The sequence below is a fragment of the Gastrolobium bilobum genome, unplaced genomic scaffold (assembly GCF_033153095.1).
Source record: "Gastrolobium bilobum isolate Gb01-03AN ecotype WA unplaced genomic scaffold, APGP_CSIRO_Gbil_v1 utg2408, whole genome shotgun sequence".
NCBI classification, from domain to species: Eukaryota; Viridiplantae; Streptophyta; class Magnoliopsida; order Fabales; family Fabaceae; genus Gastrolobium; species Gastrolobium bilobum.
The window spans coordinates 855,973-876,689 of record NW_026899693.1 but is presented as its reverse complement, the minus strand read 5'-3'; the positions used below and the strand labels follow the sequence as shown (position 1 = coordinate 876,689).

The 20,717-nt window shown below is 35.9% G+C and overlaps 2 protein-coding genes across 4 annotated transcripts; both read right to left on the bottom strand.

Moving 5' to 3' along the window:
* Positions 1 to 877: 877 nt before the first annotated feature.
* LOC133292621 (U-box domain-containing protein 14) lies at positions 878 to 4,835 on the bottom strand. Its single transcript, XM_061491046.1, has 4 exons — positions 4,184 to 4,835; positions 2,967 to 3,083; positions 2,284 to 2,697; positions 878 to 2,196 (listed from the first exon to the last, which is right to left on the bottom strand). Exons 1-4 carry the CDS (start codon positions 4,460 to 4,462, stop codon positions 1,114 to 1,116), a joined length of 1,893 nt encoding a protein of 630 aa, XP_061347030.1. The 5' UTR covers positions 4,463 to 4,835; the 3' UTR covers positions 878 to 1,113.
* Positions 4,836 to 7,701: 2,866 nt separating this feature from the next.
* On the bottom strand, positions 7,702 to 13,260 carry LOC133292659 (ras-related protein RABF1). 3 transcript variants are annotated; one of them, XM_061491106.1, is made up of 8 exons: positions 12,974 to 13,260; positions 12,631 to 12,707; positions 11,545 to 11,628; positions 11,305 to 11,399; positions 11,040 to 11,145; positions 9,849 to 9,938; positions 9,650 to 9,747; positions 7,702 to 7,989 (listed from the first exon to the last, which is right to left on the bottom strand). In XM_061491106.1, exons 1-8 carry the CDS (start codon positions 12,996 to 12,998, stop codon positions 7,857 to 7,859), a joined length of 708 nt encoding a protein of 235 aa, XP_061347090.1. In that variant the 5' UTR covers positions 12,999 to 13,260; the 3' UTR covers positions 7,702 to 7,856. The 3 variants fall into 3 exon arrangements, with proteins under 3 accessions (XP_061347090.1, XP_061347092.1, XP_061347091.1); XM_061491108.1 differs by having other exon boundaries at positions 7,709 to 7,989; positions 9,661 to 9,747; positions 12,974 to 13,254; XM_061491107.1 differs by lacking the exon at positions 7,702 to 7,989 and adding an exon at positions 8,166 to 9,170 and having other exon boundaries at positions 9,661 to 9,747.
* Positions 13,261 to 20,717: the final 7,457 nt, after the last annotated feature.

The window sequence follows — 20,717 nt, the reverse complement described above, 5'->3', positions numbered from 1 at the left end:
GTAGGCAAAAAATTTATTGGAAAAGTTAAGTTATTTTTACTAATGCTATGTTTGGTTGACGTTGAAATATTGACGGGAATGTGTTATGATATTACCAAATTACCCATATTAATAATCAAATAATATTAAAATATTAAAATGACAGTCATCAAAGTACATTGATATCCATTGTTTTTTGAACAAAATTTCAGATTCTAATAAATTTTGATGAATCTCTCTCCTCTCGGCATATTTTAGATTGCAATTTTTTTTTTCCTTTGCGCAGTACAAAACAAAATGCATGGGAGAAATATTATACTGATATTTTCTAACCTGAACCCATACCAAACGAGGTTAATATATTTTACTTACACAAATTTTCTTGCATTTCTATCAAATTCTTCGTACCAATTTCACCCCTGAACATTTAAATGGCCGCATGTCCATTCTACACCTTGAAGTCGCCCTTTTGAATAGATTAATTTAATGTATTTTTATTAGACCCCTAATTTCATAGCTATCTTATATTTACTACTTCCATTTCCTCTTAATTTTTTATAATGAAAATGGAGTAAAAAAATTTACATTTATTTGGTTTTGGATTAACCAAAGGAATTGGACGGCCTCGGCTGGACGTACACGAACTGTGCAACCATGTATAACAAAAATAATACTATCCGTGAATAGATTAAACAGGATGAGTTCGAAGATAGGTTTTAGATATATCAAAGCTTGGAAATAATATCAAGCTTGGTACATTTTAATCCAGAAGGCTTGAGAGTACTGTAGTTCGTCTCTAGTTGTTTACAGCCTTAATTGTATCCTAAAATGTTAGCCTTTACTATAATAGACTTAAGTTTCAATAATTGCCAACTTAGCCTTGAGAGTCAATGGCAGAAACTAAACCCATCTATAATCCTCACGTAACATATTCAACAGTTAATTTACAACATTTCCCTTTTTACAGACAAATGTCAACCAAACATAATACGAAGTTCCTGCACAAGTTGCCTGCTTATCTTAAAAATCAACTCCATCAGCAAGGTGACTTCATTTAAAGTAAAAAAAGAAAGATAAAGAGAAGGAATACACTATTATTACAGACTACTCATGTGGACATGGTTACCTTTGAGACTAAGAATTTTGCAAATTATCATCCCCTTCCATTCGTTGTAAGAGTTCTAATATACTTCCAGCTTTCCTCTTAGCTCTATCGGTTCCATTTTCTGATAATTCCTGCAGTGCTGCTTCTGCACCATGTTCCTTTGCTAGTTTCAACTGCAGTAGATCTCCCGTGCATAGTGACCACAAGACAGCAGCAGCATTCTCCCGGTTGCGTGGAGATCCGGTTCGTATGACCTCAATTAGAGTAGGGATTGGCTCAGCCTGACCAATTGCTATCCTGCCTTCATGATGGCTTGCAAGGATTGCCATTAGAGCTAGTGCTTCATCTACCATTCCACCCCCAGCATCCTTCAGAAATCGCATCAATGGGGCCATTATACCGGCTTTTACAGCTCTTGCTTTGTTTCCCTGGTAAATAGATAGATTGAAGATAGCAGTAGCAGCATCCTTCTTACCTCTTGGGGTACCTTCACAAAGTAACTTAATAAGAGCTGGGATAGCTCCAGCTGCACCTATTGCAACTTTGTTCTCATCGAGAACAGATAAACTAAAGAGAGTTGCAGCTGCATTTTCTCTAGCCTCCATGCTGCCAATTTTCAGTACATCTACAATATCTGGTATAGCTCCTGCATTTACTATAGTTCCTTTGTTACTCTCATTGATGGAAAGATTGAGAAGAGCTGTAACAGCATGCTCCTGGGTTCGAGGATCCAGGGAAGACAACAGATCTACAAGAAGTGGTATTGCTCCTGCCTCGGCAATACATACTCTGTTATCCGCATTCCTCTTAGCCAGCAAACGGAGCTCGCCAGCAGCTGCTCTTTGCTTTTCTATATCACCATTTACTAGTTTATCCAATAAAGCATTAATAGCAGTTCGATCACAATCTGATAGACTGCTTCCGGATTTCTTTGTTCTGCAGCTCCCTTGCTTCTTTGGTAATTCAACACCATTGCTTTCACACCATAAAGCAATCAGACTCTTTAAAACGTAGTTAGGGGTAAGGGCTGTATGCAAAAGTGTCTGCTGTGTCTTGGGGCAGGTTTTGTGACCAGCATCTAGCCATTTTTGGATACAGGATCTTTCATATGTCTGCAAAAAGAAAGTAGAAAGTTTATGAATAATCATAACTGACACCATTAGACCAGTGCCACACCCAAAGACAATCTTGTATAATACCTGGCCAGTGGAGACAATTACAGGATCTTTCATTAGTTCAAGAGATATAGGACATCTAAAATCATCTGGGATCACAGGAGACCTATGCTTAATTGACACTTTTTCACACTCAAAGGTGTCAACCTCAGGATTTTCCGTGAGCACACAGTCCTTCAGTTTCCTAAGAAGGGATGACATCGTCTCTAAACAGTCCCCTAGTTCTCCGCTGCTTGTGATAACCAATTCATGTAACTCACCAGACTCTTTCTTTATGTCATTTATAGTCCTCAGATACAACTTCTCAGAAAGTCTTTTGAGTATAGCAGGATCAGGGTCTTTTTCTTTTTGTGCTACTGTAATATCCAAGTCTAGTTGTAAATCAGTAAATTCTGTCTGAGCTTTGGCTCTCTTGAATTGAGCATGCACCAGTTCAATCTGAAAAATATTAAAACAGTAGTGAAAAATGTGGCACATAATCTGTCAATTGATTACTCAACTCCCGTGTACAAAATACCTATTATAAAAAGAGAGGAATAAATAGAATTTGATACTCAACCCTTTATCTTTGCAAAAAAAAAATCATTTGGAGAAATTTAAAAGCACAGCAATCAATATGATTAGTAGAACTGACAGGAAAAGGTTTGAATCACCATGGAATTGCATGTGGTATTGTTCGTTTCCTTCTAAAGTATGATAAAAATTACCTGTTCTTGAACTTCCTCTGATATCTCAAGTTTGTTGTATGAAATTTCACTCAATGCAGCTTCGATTTTTTCAGTTATTTTTTGGAACTTATCTGCTGTATCATTCCTCCGCAAAGCCTGTGACATGTAAAATAGTAATTAGACTAAAATTTAGAGTCTGGATCAACAAACATGTTTGCTAAACAAACTGAACCAGAAGGCATAGAGCATCTTCAGATGTTATAATCTCTTACTCTAATTTTAACAATAGTGATCCACAATGAAATTTGAAAGTCAGCTAGTGCACTGTACACCAACGGAAGGAAAAACTTGCACAGGTTTTCAGGAATACACTATTTTTTGGAATTTAAACTTCAAGCATCTGTTTTATCTAGTTGATAGGTTTTCCTATGCACCATGCAGATTGGAGAAAATAAAAATTGATGACCACATTGATCATGTATGATGAGGAAAACATGCTAAAATAAAAACATTGCTTAAGTCATCAAAGTGAACATTAAATATAGAACAAGGAGTACCAATATATATTTCATAATGAAATGCAAATAAGAACTATAATTTCCACGAGTTTCAAAATCCTTGCTATATGTCCGATATCTCAACGCCTTACGAATAAGGGATTTTTTTACTGAATATAAGAATTTTCCTTTTCAAATGCAGATAAGAAATTATATATGAAGTAGCCAGCAAATATTTGCATACAAACAAAGCCAAATGAAATTGATCGAAAAGGATATACTGCAATGGACACACGCTTCAAATGCAAGAAACAACAAACACTTAAGTAATTGGATATTCCTGCAATTAAATTTGGGAATTTGTGCATACACATATGAACACCTGAGATTTAAAGCAAATGAAAATTTTCTCTAACAACGTCCATCAAGAAAGATACTGATAGAAAGCATTGGCATCCCCCATACAATCCAAACACAAGCAGAAAATAATCCCACCAAAAAAGAAAGAAAGAAAGAAAGAAAGTGTAACATGCAGTTTTGGTAATTTGCACTGCTAGGATACAAACAAATTATAAAAGCAATTTATTTTTCATCAATTTTCAAAAACAATGCCCACAAAAAACAAAACAGTGGCATCACATAATAGAAAACACACAACTTTTCAAGAATTTCCCCCCACTTTAAGAAAATCAATCACCTACAAAACAGAGTTAACTCATATTTTTTGGCAAAACATAAAAACCACACAAAAGTCAATACCTGGTAAATCTTACTCCCTTGACGCACAGACTTAAGAAGGGTCTTAGCTGAATCCAAAGCAACGCTGAGCGATTCAAAGGCTTCAAGCTGTTCATCGCTGAGAGACTCATCACTATCCTTCAATTCCTCAAACAGAGGACTCAACAGCTTCACTCTGCGAACCAAATTCCCATACATGTTCTTGCAAACGTTCTGACATTCAGGCAACCCAGAAATCTCCTTGATGGACTCAGCCAAACGACCCATAACCATAGCCTTTGAGTTCTCGCTCCCACCCATTTTGAGACACACAGAGAAAAGAAGTCAAAGCAGCAAACTTTGACCACAATATCGAGAGTGCTTCAAATTTGGAGGGTGATTGAGGATACCCAGATGAGTGAATCGTGGGAAATCAGCAAAGATGGGAAGGATCACGGCGGAGAATTGAAAGCCACCATGAAGGTTGCAGAGAGCAGAGGAAGAAGCTTGTGTTACTTGAGAAGAGGGAATTTGGGAAAGAGAATTGGAATTGGAATATTTTGGAGGATGAAATTAGGAATAAAAATTGGAATTGAAAAAAATTGAAGAACAAATGTTTATTTGTATTTGACCTTCCTGGAAAAGGTCTTTGCCTAGTTTCATAGGTAATTAAGACTATGAAAGAACCATTTGTAATCGATGACCACCTTCTCATATGTGATTAATAACTGTTGTGAAAATCCCTACCCGATCCGGCCTGTTTGATCAGGAGTTTGGTTGAATCGATTCGAGTCAAGTATTGAACCGATTATGCGTTAGATCCGATCAAATTCGGCTGAACTAGATCAAAATTGGTTGAATCATGTATTTTTATAAAAAAAAATCAAAAACCAAAAACCAAAAACTAAAATTATTTCATTTTATCATAAAAAAATATACAACTCATTTTAAATTTTTTTGTAATTTTATTTGCTAGTAATATACTTTTATACAATGATCTCAAATTTTAACCTCCAATACTGAAGTAATTTGCGAAACAATAAATTAAGAGAATGTGACATATGTCATTTCAATGTAGATAAATTTAAAAAATATGTGTTTATAAATCTGGCCTTTTGAATGTCATTAAGAGGTATGCTATGTGAATTCTGAATTACAATTTAAATTGACTTAGTAATAATATGTATTTTCATTTATTTGTGCTTTATGAACTTGTAAAGTGTTTTATGAACTTGTAAAGTGTGATTGAGTAATTTTTGAGCTTATTCAGTGAACCTTGTTTAACTCATTTTAAATATGAAGAATATAATTAATTTTATATGTTCATATTTATATATTTTTTTTATATATCCGGATCAATCGGTTCAACCAATGACTCAGTACTTCAATTGGGTTGATGTCCGGGTCGGGTTTAATAACATTTTTTTTTTTTTTTTTAAGTTTATGTGTAAACTAATATGAACGAATTTATAGGTCATTTAACAAGGGGTTTATGGTTTAACTAAAATTGGATACAAAAAATGAATGTTTCTTTTATAATGATGTTACTGTGTTCGTCCTCATTATATATCAGTTTGATATAAGTTTATGGAAAATCATACTCTTATGTTGCATAAGATTGATCTCTCATATTACTCTCACTTCGAAAAATATGCCTCTTTATTTTTTTCTTCTAAAAATTGGTGGACCCACTTTATTTATCTCTTAATATGAGAGAACTTTTCTCATGAAGTAATTTTAGGGGCCTCTAAGTTTATTGCACTAGAAGTGCAATCTAACCCTAATCTGATAAAAAGAATTTCCATCATTATATGTCAAATTACATTGTTTTAATATTAAAAAATAAATATAAAGAGTGTTCGAAATGAATTATGATTGTTTTTGTATATTTCCAAAGCATAGCGACTGCAACAAAAATGGATTTGTACATTAAACCGTCATGTTTGGCCAATTTTTTTAGACTCTCAAAATTAATATTGTGGTAAGTAGAATTATCTTTAAAAGAAATAATTTTTTTAGTGAGTAAATTGATTAGGTCCAAACAAATCATCTAGATAAAATTATTTTTCTAAAATTCAATTTTAAGACAATTTTCCTAAATATAAAATTATAAATTACTTTTTAACATTAATTCTTTTAAAAATAAAATATTTTAAATTAATTTTATCAAAATATAAACCAAACAATCCCACAAGCGGATTTAAGAAATGTAAATAACATGGATATATGTCAGTGGTTTAGGATCCAACTCAATCACTTTAAAACTTCACTTATATATAAATGTTTATTTTAAAAATTATTATTATTTATGCAGCTCTTAAATTTATAACTGTGTACAATTTTACTAATGCTTTCAATTTTCTTTCGAAACCTAATCTCCACCAGTATGGCTCTCAAATTCTTATTTGTTGACAATTGAAGGTATTGAGGTGAATTGTCAATTGTAAAACACAGATTATAATTGTTAAATTGACAATAATTTTGACAAACAGCTTCTTCAATCATGATTTTGAAATTCCCAAGAATAAAACTGTCAACAGAAAATTATATTTAATAAACTTTGCCGACACTTCATGATGCAGTCAACTACGTGTTACATTAAGACGCGTCCACAGCCATTAAATAAATGACAAATTCGGGACTCCAAATTTGGCATTTATTTTCTTTTTTAATTGAACTTAATAAAAAAATATAAATGAAAGCAAATAGCAGAATATTGTAATGTCATTTTTCCATTTGAAATGGTCATTCCTAATTTGTCATTATTGCTCAATCGCCCTCAGCCATCCCAAGTTCGTTGCGTGAAAGAAATGCAAGGGTAGGTTGGACTGAGTATATTCTATTAAAAAAAGTTATAAACTTTTAAATTTTATAACATCAATTATACAACATATGATTTTGTCAGAGAAAAATCCGTTTATAATTTTTTTTTACAAATTACAATAAGTATGACCGATTAAAATATGACCAATCATACTTAGTGTAATTTGTAAACAAAAATTCCGTAAATATAACCTTATCCGATTTTGTTAATACAAATTATCCTAACTTGTAGCATTGCTTAAGTTGTCCGAATATCTCCATGAAGCCTTTCTTTTTCTGGGACCAAGCTTAATGCTTCCATTAGGTATTGTAAGAGTTTATTGACATACATTTCGTTACTAATTTTTTTTCTATAAATGTTCATAATACTCTATTCACAAAAAAAAAAACAAAAAAAACTATACTCTAGTTTCATGCGTGGCCTCAAAATTTCAATCTTTAACATGCAAAAGAATGTAAAATTATATTATGAAGTAGAGGTATTAAAATGGGTGGAACCGACAAGTCAATCCGTGTAGCACGCAAATTGAAATTCATTCAACAAACATGTTCAATTTAGCCATAATTTGTGGGTCTCACAAAGCATGATCTACAACAACCTAATGCATTTTGTGTCTGACATGGTGTCCTAGATGATATTACACCCTTAAACGAATTAGAAATATGATAGATAAACGGAAAAACACTTCTCTTTTCACAAGAAAAGTGTCATCTTATGCCACACTCAATTCGTTTTGCGTGCCACACTCATAGGTAAAAGATCATAAATAGACATGAAATCATAAATAGACATGACTCATATTTGAGGGTCTCACAAAGCATAGCCTATTGTCGCATCTGTCTAACATGGTGTCCATGATGTTATTACAGGTTGATAAATGACCAGAGAAATCTAATAACAATATACATAAACATAACTCATGCAATACAAATTTAAAGGATCCAAATCAAATGCAGATACTTTAGTGAACTGCGTTCTGGCTACATCAAGTAATTGATGGGCGAGGCAGTCTTTTGGCAATTTCCTGTGAAAAAGAAAATGTCAATCTTTTAGCCTATTGTGAATGTCCATTCTAAGCCCTGCCTAAGAACATTATATTAGTAAAAGATTATATTTACGTACAAATATGCAATCATGACTATGGTAATTATATATTAGTATTTAGATGTTAATACTACATGCCAACACAACAGATAATAGTAAGACTTAAAACAACCCAACATGAATTTAGAATTTTGCAAGGTGTACGTACACAATTTTATTGTCAAATCAAAGCATGTTGACATGAATTACAATTTAAGCTACACAGCACAATAACAAGGGAACACAAAGGAAGGGGAAATGACTCGAGCCAGGAGCTGTAGCTTAAGTAGTGCCTAGTCTATTAAGAAACTCCCAGGATAGAATCTGAGCCATGCCACTTTGCTTGCATTTTAGCAGACTGTTACCTTTCTCAATAAAACATCTTAGCCCTCCTTTTAAACCAAAAAAGGAAGGAAGAAAAGAAGAGAAATGAAAAACTAGTTAAAGATCTTAGTCAGAACTCCAGACTGAAATCAGACCAACAGTCAAGGTTTCGTTGATATAGAACTTCCCCTTGTAGGCTACATCATTAAAGTTGTCAAATCAGCATTTCTTGAGTTGCGTCGATGCGGTAATTAACTAATGTCATATAGCCTGAGTAGAGGCAGCAATCCAATCCTGAGGTCCCTCTCAACAAAATTTTCAAGGATTAAGGTCAGAAAAAGCAGGCACTTTGGAATAACGTCTATCATAATTTCTGAATAATAGAGTGATGTTATTTTCATATCATGTTTGGTTGCAAACTACACTCTGTACATTCAGCAGGCATCCAGTGGTTATAATTCTTGAGAGGCTTCAGTCTTTTTCGGATGTCGGAGGCTACCTAGCAGTTGGTGCTTTTTAGCATGCTTGTTTAACTTCTCTACAAGTAGCAATCTTGCATAGCCTTAAAATGTGATCCAGGCCATTCTAATTTGCTTTATCTGGGCTACATCTTGATGTATTCCAAGACCAAGATATTACCTTTGTTGGAAAAGATTCAATCTTGGAATTTGTAGAATGGGATTCCTATCCCAAGATCATCTTTAGCTCCTCCACTAGGTCTATATGAGTTTGCTACAACTATCTTCAGGCAGCAAGAACATCATGTGGAAGCTTGCTAGAAGCATAGTCAACGATGTCCTAAGAGACCAAAGATCAGAGTTAAAACTGAAAATTTACTACTAGCACAGCCTGTGGAAAATCCCAAAGATCTGCAAGTCAATATCAAGCAGTATTCCAACACTTCCTAACACTTGAGCATGTTTTGACTTAAACTTCTTGTAGCCCGTGTGTAGAGCTTAACATTAAATAGGCTATGTGCTTCATACCACATGACCAGTATCAAAACAGGAACAAATCATTTTGGCACCTTATATTCAATCAGAAGTGACATCAATTCCCAAATAATTTTATGATACATCTTTTATCTACAAAAGATAAAACTGTGATCATAAATAATTTAGAGTTACCGAAGTTAAGATGTGAGCATGTCCATTCCTAATTGCCATAACAACCACAACCAGGCACTGACTATTTTCTAGTGTTCATCCATTCTCATTCTTGCCAAATTCAAAATATCATGATTAATTTTAAAATTTAATAACTGGAAGGAAGTAAACATCAAAAGTACCTCAAAAAGTTCATTTATATTATCTGCTGTCTTTGCAGATGTCTCTATAAAAAACATCCCATTCTTCTCTGCATAGTCAATGCCATCCTTCAAGGAAACAACAAAGCATACTATATGAGAAAAACAAGTGATTTTTTATTTTATTTTTTGTTTATAAGACAGCAATATTATTGAGGAGTTTTGACTACCTGAACAGCCACTTCCCGCTTCTCATGAAGATCAGCTTTATTACCAACCAATGCCATTACTATATCAGGGCTTCCATGTTTTTGCAGCTCCTAAAAAATTACTAATATTTCAGCTGCTAAAACAAAATTGACTGAAAATGTAGAAACTTAAAGCTATTCCTATCTAATGATTGTGCTTAACATATAAGATTACATATAACAGCATATGAGCAATGGCAGTACATTAAAAAAAATGGATGCCAATTATGAGTTTGTCAAATAGAATTATTTGCTATTCTTTTTAGCCTTTGGATAGCCTTTCCAACAACTTATCCCATAATGATATTGATTAGATTTCTTCTAACTCCAACAGAAGCCAATGAATGCAATCTCATGTGCAAAAGGAAGAATGAGGGCAAGCAGTCCTTTTCAATCTCCTTAGAGGCAGAGAATTGATTATGTAACATAGAAATGCATGGAACAGACAAATATTGGTGCTACTTCACCAAGACTAATAAAGGGGATTTAGTGAACTTCTAGTGTCTTTCTGCAAATAACAACAACCGAACCCTTTTTCCACTAGGTGGGGTTGGCTACATGGATCAACTGATATCATTGCATTTCAAAATCAAGGTCTTTGGAGAGGCCATTAGTTCTAAATCCTTCTTAATGGTTTTACTAAGATGTTTTCTCGGTCTTCCGCTGTAACTATTATAACTTTTAAAGCCCATAGCTTTCTACTCCTTTAAATTTTCAAATGATTTGTTTATAAATAAAACTCTAAAATGGCATAAGCAAGGGCAACGCTGATTAGGTACTCCAGCTTCAGTGTACTCATTCCTTCTCTTACATCTCCTCTACTTCAATATAAAACCTTGTCGTATGTGAAAGTTTTCAGTGCATGCACATCCTAGCTCACATAATCATCATCCTATCCCAGATCACAGACAGAGCAGCCATATTAATTTCCTTGTTACCCGTCATGAGGTAGGAATATTGCCATTGAGCCACAACACACATCCATCTGGAGACTTACTAACAAATTATGATGATTATAAATGAAGGAAGTAGATTATAATAGGATTGCATTGTATTCATTATTGTACAGTTCCAGACTATAATATAGGCAATTGTTTGTTATTCATATTCATTCAAATAAGCACACAAATCAAGAAATGACAATATAGAACCACAAAATAACTGCAAACCTACCTTAACCCAGTACTGTGCCTTGCCGAAAGATTCTGGGCTTGTTATATCATAGACAATAACTGCAACAGCTGCACCACGATAGTATAGTGGTGCCAATGCAGTGTACCTGAAATAGATAATTAGCAATCAAATTTTACTTCAGAATGCATTTGTTGTTGAAATGAGAAAAAAGGGGAATCTCATGAGGAACGCAATATATAGTTGAGCTCTCCTAATGGTTTGTAGAATAAACTTTGCATAAACTGGATAGATTAATGAAAGTTACCTCTCTTGACCAGCAGTATCCCATATTTCAAACTTGACAGTCGTAGAGTCTTGCAGAGCTATTGTTTGCGACAAAAAAGACGCTCCAACAGTTACCTTGCATTACAAAGTCTAAAAAATGTAAGAACATTACCATGGAATAATTAACATATCTAGAAGACAACTAATTTCCTTCATAGTCCATGTTAGGAAAATTTACATTACAAAAAAAAAAGAGTAATAATAAAAGTAACATTCTTACCTTGGATGTTGGATCAAACTGACCACGAACAAATCGCAGAACAATACAGCTTTTACCAACACCAGAATCACCTAAGAGAACAAGCTGTGTTCAGTGACATTTAAAGGTTAGTTATTGGGTCCTATAAAGGTTAAACAATAAAATATTGGTGGTATAACAGAATTAATTATAATTACTTTCAACTGAACCCCTATTGCTAAATTACAGTTCATATTAGGATTCTAGCAGGGGAATGATTACAAATTCGAAACTATATAACTAAGGTAGGGAGGATACATGACTGTTATTTGCACATGATCCAGTACTTACAGGTACCTGGTTAGTTTAACGCAAAACTAAAGAGAAGAATGTTACAAAAAATTTAAGATTTTCATCTATGACCATATTTCCCATTACTTCTTTCTTTGGAAGTGGATCAAATTGCTGTTAGTAAATAAAGATATAAAGCTACACAAAATATTAGATTTTCATCCATTGCTATATTTTCCATTCATTCTTCCTTAGATTAAAGACCATAATTTTATCATCAACTGCAATCCATTCTTTCAGCAAATCAAATTTCTGCCTAGTAAGCCACTTAAACGTTCTTCAATAATTAAAGTATAAAAGCTTGTGATAACTAACAAAGAATACATAACAACCAAAATGAGACTTATATGACAAAATCAAGATAAACTTCTGGTTCTCAAGTTTCAGTCGTTTAGATAATTAACAACATTATTATATTCTCTTTCAGCATTCTATGGCTATCTTCATTTAAAAGAGGGGGGAGCGGGTATAATGATTTATCCGGGATATCAAAATATTAGAAGTAAAAAGTAACATTTCTTCTTCAGTAGGTGAATATTTCTAATAACATTAGTAATGTCTGGATCCAAAGTGAATGCAGATTCAACATAATGTCTGCCTCCACGTGGCAGATATTTATGGATGAAAGTAATCAGTATTGATATGTAAGGGGATGCATGCAGGTAAATGAATGAAATGAAATCATGTTAAAAAATAAGGTTTTTTTTAAAAAATGATTTTCAAAATTAAGGAATGTAACAAAACATCAGAAATCCAAGAACTCGGAGCATAGCATACCTTAACACGTAGATTCTTGGCGTCCTGCCCTCCACCGTTCTCTGGATTGGCTCGACCTAACTGCCTTAAATCCCTATCTGAAAACACAAAATCAATTTCACCCAAAACCCCATCAGAGCTAATACTCAATAATTGCTTTTAATAACTGAACCCCATTAAAATACAACCCCAAAATCACAAATCAAAACCAAAATTAGTTTAAAAAAAAGAAAACTTTTTTTTTCAACCCCTTTTCAGCTCCATAGCTGAAATTAACAACAAAACATGAGAATTTCAACAAAAGTCTACCCTTAAATGCATGGAGAGAAATAAAACAATAACAACAGAAGTAGAATTTGATAACCTGGAAGGGAAGACCCGCAACCCATAGTGGGAGAAGAAGTTTTTCAACTAGGCACGAATGGTGCTCGTTGATAAATAATAAAGGGTGATGCTGCAAACCACTTTTTTCAAAAGTTGAATTTTTTTATTTTATTTTTATTGTTTTGTTTGTTCCCACAAAAATTGGTGCTGTGAGAACCAAGGAAAATCTGGGAAAGTTGAGGGTTCGTGAATGGAAGCTTGAATGAATGAAAATTTGTCTCTTTCACACAAATATTGGTCCGATGTCGTGCTTTCCGTGAGGATAAGGATTTCCACTTCCGCTCCTCGTAAAAAGTTAAATGCCAAAATGGGGCAATTTTAAGTTATTTGATTTTCCTATTTTATGGGAATAGATAATAAAATGAGACAAAAATATATTTGCTTAAAAAACAGAATAGGAAAATTGTTTGATTAGTGTTTTTTTTAAACAGTTTTTTGTTTTTGAAAACAAAAAATAAAAAAACTTGTTTTATGCGGTGTTTTAAAATCCCAACCTGCCCCGGGGTCAACCTTGACCCCTCCCCTCTCTGAGAGTTGGGTCACAAGTTAGACCCTATATGCATATTGACTCCTCTGACTCTCAAAACCCGGCTGAGTTTCAGTGTCTCCCGGATCAAAGAGGGTCACTGCATATTTTTTTTTAATTTTTTTTCATGAAACGACAATATTTTATTAAAAAAATAAAATAAAAATGCTTGCAAACTTAAATCTAATCGTTCTCTTCTCTCCTAGTGACCTAGTCGTCTTTGATCTTCACCTTGCTGCCGTGAATCTTCTAGAAAATGGAAGAATTTTACCCATTCAAATGAAATCCTTATGGTTGTCGATAGAAAACAAAAACACATTCTTACTTCCTTTAAATTTTTCTCTGTCAGAGACCTTATCAAAAGAGGCAAAACTGGGTCAGCTTAGTGACCCCATTAGAATATGAGTTTTGTACTTTGGCATCTTGGTACTTTAATTAGGTTGTGTAATATTGACTTGTGGTTGTAATTGATGAATTATGTTAAGTATATTTTGAATCTTTGATGATTTGTGATTTTTTTTAATATTTTCATATATATATATTGGCTTTTTGACCCTTTTGCCCCTCATTAATTAATTAATAACCAATTTGCCCCTGATCAAGAACTATCCACCAACCTGCCCCCTTTTAGTCGACTACCTTGCTTTTTTAGTCGAGCAAATGGTCAATCTTCAGAAAGTGGACTACCGCAAATTTAGTCGACTAAAAAATCATCTTAATCGACTACATTTTTGGGATATTTAGTCGACTAAGTAACGATATTTAGTCGACTAAATGTCGACTGAAACCCTATATTTTCCATGTTTTCGGTCTCATTTCGATTGTTGTTGTTGTGTAAACCTAAATAGCTCCCTTTGTTCATGTGTAATCCTCTCAATCCGATTGTATTTCATCCCACCATCTCTACAGACCTAATATTGTGAAATCATTGTCATTGCCCAATTCCAAACCCCAAAATCCGAACCCAAACCCCCAATTTCAGAACCCAAGTCCCAATTTCGTGAGGAAGACGAGCACAAGTCCAAACATGTATGTGACAATGATCTACTATGATGGAAAACATTATGAAGGCCCCAATGGTGTTCAATTTGAAGGAAAAACGAAAATGTTAAAAATCAAACGGGGCACTACATACAATGAGTTAAAGGAGAGAATTCAGCAAAAATTGGGTCTGCAAGGCAGCCAATGCGTTCAACGAATGATTGCCAGGGTAGAGACAACAGTTGGTAAGGATGCTATTTACTACATTGGTAACGATATATGTGATGATGAAGATGTCGAATGTGTCATAGATGCAATTGTTGACCGAAAATTTCAAAATTTTATTGAGATATATGTTGAATTAGATTGTGGTCAATCTTCATCTGCACCCATACATACAAGAAGTGAACCGTATTTTGGTCATGAAGAAAGAGTAGTCGATTTATTTGCACCTGCACATGTCATAAGTCAGATAACACTGCGGGAAATAGATGAGGATGAACAGGATGCCGATATGGACAGCGATGAGGACGGTGAACCTGAGAGTGTTATTCCGCTAGGTGACACGTCAGATACTGACGTAGAGGGTGATTTCGACGCTGACACAAGCTCACCATCCCCGGGTTCGCAGGTTACGAGACCACTTCGTGTTGACCCTGTTAGCAGTGGTAAGATTTGTTTTTTAAAGATTTAATTTAGCAATTATTTTTTTTGTTATGAATGGCATTGACGGTGGCATTATAATGCATCCGTAGGTTCTGAGGTCGAGCCATTTTGGAATGAAAGCTCACATTATACCTTCATTAATTGGGCCCACCCTAATGATGAGACAGAGATATTGTATGGTGACGATGATGATCACGGTGGCTGGCAATTAGGGGATCCTTTATATTTGTATCAGGAGTTTCGTAGCAAATCTGAAATGCAACATGCAGTCAAATTATATTGTATGAAGGCTCACCGTACTGCCGTTGTGGCAAAAAGTGATGACCATAGATTTGTGATGAAGTGTCGACACCATAATGATGGATGTCCCTGGTATGTGAGGGCATTGTTGCCGAAGAATGGAAATACTTGGGTGGTTAGTAAATGGGTTAAAGAACACACCTGCCTAAACCAAGGTCTTACCCGGGATCATAGACAGTTGGATTCTGATGTGATATGTGCAACCATTATCAGTATGTATTATTCGATATATCTAACTTCCTAAGGTATGTTTACGTTAATCAGTTTGTATTCTGACTGTTGGCCGGTGTTTTTTTTTATATAGGTATGTTAAAAGAAGATCCATCATTGAAGCCAGTTCTTATTCAAGAGAGGGTACAACGTTTGTATGGATACAACATATCTTACAGGAAAGCTTGGAAGGCTAAAATGAAAGCCATTGTCAAGTTATTTGGCGACTGGGATAAATCGTATGCATTCTTGCCTGGTTGGCTGACATACATGACGCAGGTTAATGTGGGTTCTGTGTTCAAGATTGATACGGACCAATGTGTTGATGAACGTCGAGTGTATACGGATAAGGCTGTCTTTCACCGAGTATTTTGGACCTTTCACCAGTGCATTGAGGCCTTCAAATATTGTAAACCCATAATCCAAATTGATGGCACGCATTTGTACGGTAAATACAAAGGAACTCTTTTGATTGCAACTTCACAAGATGGAGATGGTTACATTCTCCCTATTGCATTTGCTATTGTTCCTCCGGGTGAGAGATTGGATGATTGGTCGTGGTTTCTTAGCCTCATGCGTTTTCACGTCACGCATAAGCATGGCATTTGTCTAATATCCGATCGTCATCCCAGCATCATCAGGGCTGTAAGAGATCATGCCGGTTGGCAGCCACCATTTGCGTATCATGTGTTTTGTCTACGCCACATCGGAAGCAACTTTAACACTAAGTTCAGAGATGTGGAATTAAAGAAAACCCTGATGAAGCTAGGTACAATCTTCTTTTTAATATGTACAAATTGTATATAATTCATCCTTTTGTATCTAACGCATCATTTTGTATTTCAGGGTACTTGAGTTCAAAGATTCATTTTGATATCAGATTCCAGGAATTTATCGACAGTAACCCTCAAGTAGCTTCATGGATAGATCAGATTCCCAAAGAAAAATGGTGCAGGTCTTACGATGAGCAGGGTCGGAGGTTTGGTCACATGACGACTAACTTATCTGAGTGTGTGAATAAGGTCCTGAGGGGTGCACGTAATTTGCCTATAACAGCATTGGTGAAGATGACTCAAAGTAGACTTGTTGAGTATTTCGTCAAGAGACGTGAAAAGATCCAAAAGGCAAAGGCAAAGGGTTGGAGAATTGCAAAAAAAGTTGAGGATATCATCCAAAAAAATGATCAATTAACAGTGAGCCTCCGTGTGCGGGTTTTTGATAGGGACCTGCAGCTATTTGAAGTTGAGGATGCCTACAATCAATCAACTCATGATGCAGGTGACATAATGAGGGTGGACTTGCTCAATCGCAAATGTCAATGTGGACGGTTCACATCTAGAAGATTTCCTTGCAGTCACGTCTTAGCGGTGTGCAAGGTAGAAAAGTTGAACCACTATGATTATGTTGATCCTGTGTTCTCAATTGCACAAATTGATAAGGTATATGCTGCACATTGGTATCCATGGCAATGAGTTGTTGATTCCACAAATTGATGGCCCAACCGTTATCCCAAATGCATCTTTGGTACGTGCACAAGGAAGACCCAAATCGTCAAGGATACAGAATGAGATGGATTGGGTTGAGTCTCAACCGACAATCAGTCAGAGTAGATGTAGCCTGTGTAAGCAAATTGGTCACAACAAACGTACATGTCCTATGAGGATTCCCAATACAAGATGAATTGCGGAGGAAGCAGGGGAGGGGCTTAATGTTTTGATGGTTTAACATTATAGGCATTTATGGTTTTATATGCTTGTATTTGATGTCATGATGTTTGTATTTGAATGTAATGACGGTGCTATGTTTGTATTTGATCTCATGATGTTTGTATTTGAATGTAATGACGGTGCTATGTTTGTATTTGATGTCATGATGTTTGTATTTGAATGTAATGACGGTGCTATGTTTGTATTTGATGTCATGATATTTGTATTTGACTCATCTTAGTTTTTTGACTCGGAAATTATGCTCCCTAAGTCACACTCCCTTAGTGGATCAGTGTAGAGTGGAAACCTAGGGAAAAAACATGTGTAATTCGGATTTGGGGTCATAAACCAACAATTTAGTCGATTAACCTGTACTGGTTTAGTCGACTAGGTTAGTCGACTAAACCAGTACAGGTTAATCGACTAAATTGTAGTCGACTAAACCAGTACAGGTTAATCGACTAAATTGTTGGTTTATGACCCCAAATCCGAATTACACATGTTTTTTGCCCTAGGTTTCCACTCTACACTGATCCACTAAGGGAGTGTGACTTAGGGAGCATAATTTCCGAGTCAAAAAACCCATGTGGACATTAAATTCCTAAAACCAAGTCGTATGTTGTCATAACGTTTGTTTACGGTTAACAATACAAGATGTAGCCTTTTTAAACACATGTACTGATTTGCTGTGATGTGTTATGGACGAATGTGACCTGTTCAATATTGTTTTGTGCCGTGATGATCAAATTGCTAAAAAGGTTCCATTCATAAGTTATACAATATTGAAATGGAATTAAATTCATTACACAACATAACATAGATCCAAAAAACATAACAATTCTGCATTCATTAAAAAAAGTTACATTACATCAACGACTTAAAGGAAATACATGAACAAAACATAATAACATGATGTACACCCTAAATCTACTCGTCATCCCCGTCTGTGTCCGTCTCCGAGTCGTCCTCATCTGACACATGACCCCCATCCCCTGCTGCCTCAGCTACCTCACCACCTCTTGCAAGCTCCAGACGAGCAAGCCTGTCTTCCACACCCTTAAACCTTCCCTGTATGTGTCTAAACCTTTCATTCCCTTTCTTTCTCCATTTTTTATGTGCCAGCGCCATCTTTCCTATCTTCTTTGTCATTGCATTTATGCCCTTCATGACATCACGCAGTGAAAATCCACCTTCAGGTTCAGCTATCTCCTCAACCTCAGCCACATCCTCCTCCTCCTCCTCCTCCTCCACCTCTGGCTCAACAATATGGTCATCTGGGGCAACATAAGGAACCTCAACCTGGGGCATACCACTAAACTCCCACACACCCGATCTCGTGTTCTTAGTAATCTTGCACTGCTCCAATAGACGCTTTCCGAACTTGCAATTATAGCCCGTGGTCTTCTTCAACAGCTCAGTCTCCATGGGAACACCAAAGTGAACCAATATCCTCTGTACCAGACAGGCGTATGGAAGATGACCCTTATGTTTGGCCTTAAACATAAACCAACAGATATAGTGCCTCCAGTTCACCATCTGGGCATGTCGGATAGCCCACATAATGGGAATGTCATGTTCCAACACCCTGGAATGATTAAAAGATCGCGGAAACAGAACGTGGGTGAGGACATAGTGTAGTATACGAGACTCCACAGAAAGCAACCCCACCGTATAGTGCAAGTGTTCGCCACAGACTCTTCTATGCTCCTGCACGGCATCCTCTCGTACATATCCTGGAAGTACTACACCACTATCAGCGTCATACACCACAGTCTGAGAAGAGTCAAAATCATAGCCGAGTATCTCCAACCATGCAGGTGCCGTCATGATGATCTCTATTCCACAGACCCTCGACCTCAGCTCGCCCTGTACGTAGCTGAGGTTATGGTAGAAGGCCCGCACCATAAGCTCTGAATACGGACATAGGGTCTCGGCCAACACCCTCAGATGTGCCGCCTCCAACACCCCCACAATTTCAAATCCCTCCTTATCAAAAAAGGCTGTATCCAAAGATTTTGGAGCACATAACGGCCGGTTCAAATGGTCACGTACGAATGAAGCGTGGACGGCAGGGTCGTCCTCAAACAGATACCCATACGGGAGGTCAACAGTATCAGGCTCTTCGTCTTGTCGCCTTGACGAAGAAGGCCGCTCTTGCCTATGCTTGGTGCGTCTCTCAAGTGACTCATTGCCCTCATCGCTTGGTCTTCTGCGGCTCGTCATTTGTTTAGGGTACCTACAATGAAACATGTCAGCATTTAACTATATGAAACATGTCATGATGGTAATGAAAACTTGCAACATAAGGGCTGTAAACCAAAAGCAAACTTTTGCCACATACAAACTTTTCAAACAAAAAAATTCACACAATGCAAAAAAATAAACCTTAGTAGATTAGGGTTACAAAACCTACAACAAACGCTTTGATTAGAGTTCACAAATTCGGACAGCAAACAAATAAAAAAAATTCCTAAACCTAAAACACAATGCAAGTTAAGAAACCTTACCTATCCTTCAGATTTCACGATTTGGACCAAATTTGGGGGCAATCCACACGCCTAAGGGAAGGGTTTGGGGCGTTCTTCAGCTGCTCCTGCGGATTTGGGGTTTGGGCCGCCTCCTTAGTCGATTAGGTCATCCTACTCCCCCTCTGCCGAATGAGGGGTTTTTAAAAAACAAATCCGTCGATATTTAGTCGACTAAATATCGTTACTTAGTCGACTAAATATCCCAAAAATGTAGTCGATTAAGATGATTTTTTAGTCGACTAAATTTGCGGTAGTCCACTTTCTGAAGATTGACCATTTGCTCGACTAAAACAGCAAGGTAGTCGACTAAAAGGGGGCAGGTTGGTGGATAGTTCTTGATCAGGGGCAAATTGGTTATTAATTAATTAATGAGGGGCAAAAGGGTCAAAAAGCCTATATATATAGATATATTTATATTTTTTTAATATATAAAATCGGGTCAGCCAGTGACCCCCGATTGAACCCGTGACCCCGGCGGGGTCGATGGCTGTGCCGGGTTTTTAAACACCGATTTTATGTGATTTAAAATATTATTTGAGTCCATCCAAATTCGGTGATATTCAATCAAAATTCTAAATAAAAGAAAGACAATCTTGTGGTATTCAAGAATATAACGATTTTAGTGGATTTTCTATTGGTGTAGATTTCGTGAAACTTTTTTATGAGAAATATAAATAGGATGTCTCTCTCACAATCTCACCATAACCTTTAAGATTTCTTGATGTTTCTATTGTAGTGTCTTCTTCTTCCTTTGATAGGTCGATATGCTCGAAATTAGGTTTCAGGAGCTTCATCAAAGCTCAAAAT

Coding starts and splice junctions, on each gene's coding strand:
- LOC133292621 (XM_061491046.1), bottom strand. CDS start 4,462: ATGGGTGGGAGCGAGAACTCAAAGGCTATGGTTATGGGTCGTTTGGCT. Junction 3,084..4,183: donor AAGGGAGTAAGATTTACCAG/GTATTGACTTTT, acceptor TACATGTCACAG/GCTTTGCGGAGGAATGATAC. Junction 2,197..2,283: donor TAATTGTCTCCACTGGCCAG/GTATTATACAAG, acceptor TTCTTTTTGCAG/ACATATGAAAGATCCTGTAT.
- LOC133292659 (XM_061491106.1), bottom strand. CDS start 12,998: ATGGGTTGCGGGTCTTCCCTTCCAG. Junction 12,708..12,973: donor TTGCGGGTCTTCCCTTCCAG/GTTATCAAATTC, acceptor TTGTGTTTTCAG/ATAGGGATTTAAGGCAGTTA. Junction 11,146..11,304: donor GATACTGCTGGTCAAGAGAG/GTAACTTTCATT, acceptor TATCTATTTCAG/GTACACTGCATTGGCACCAC.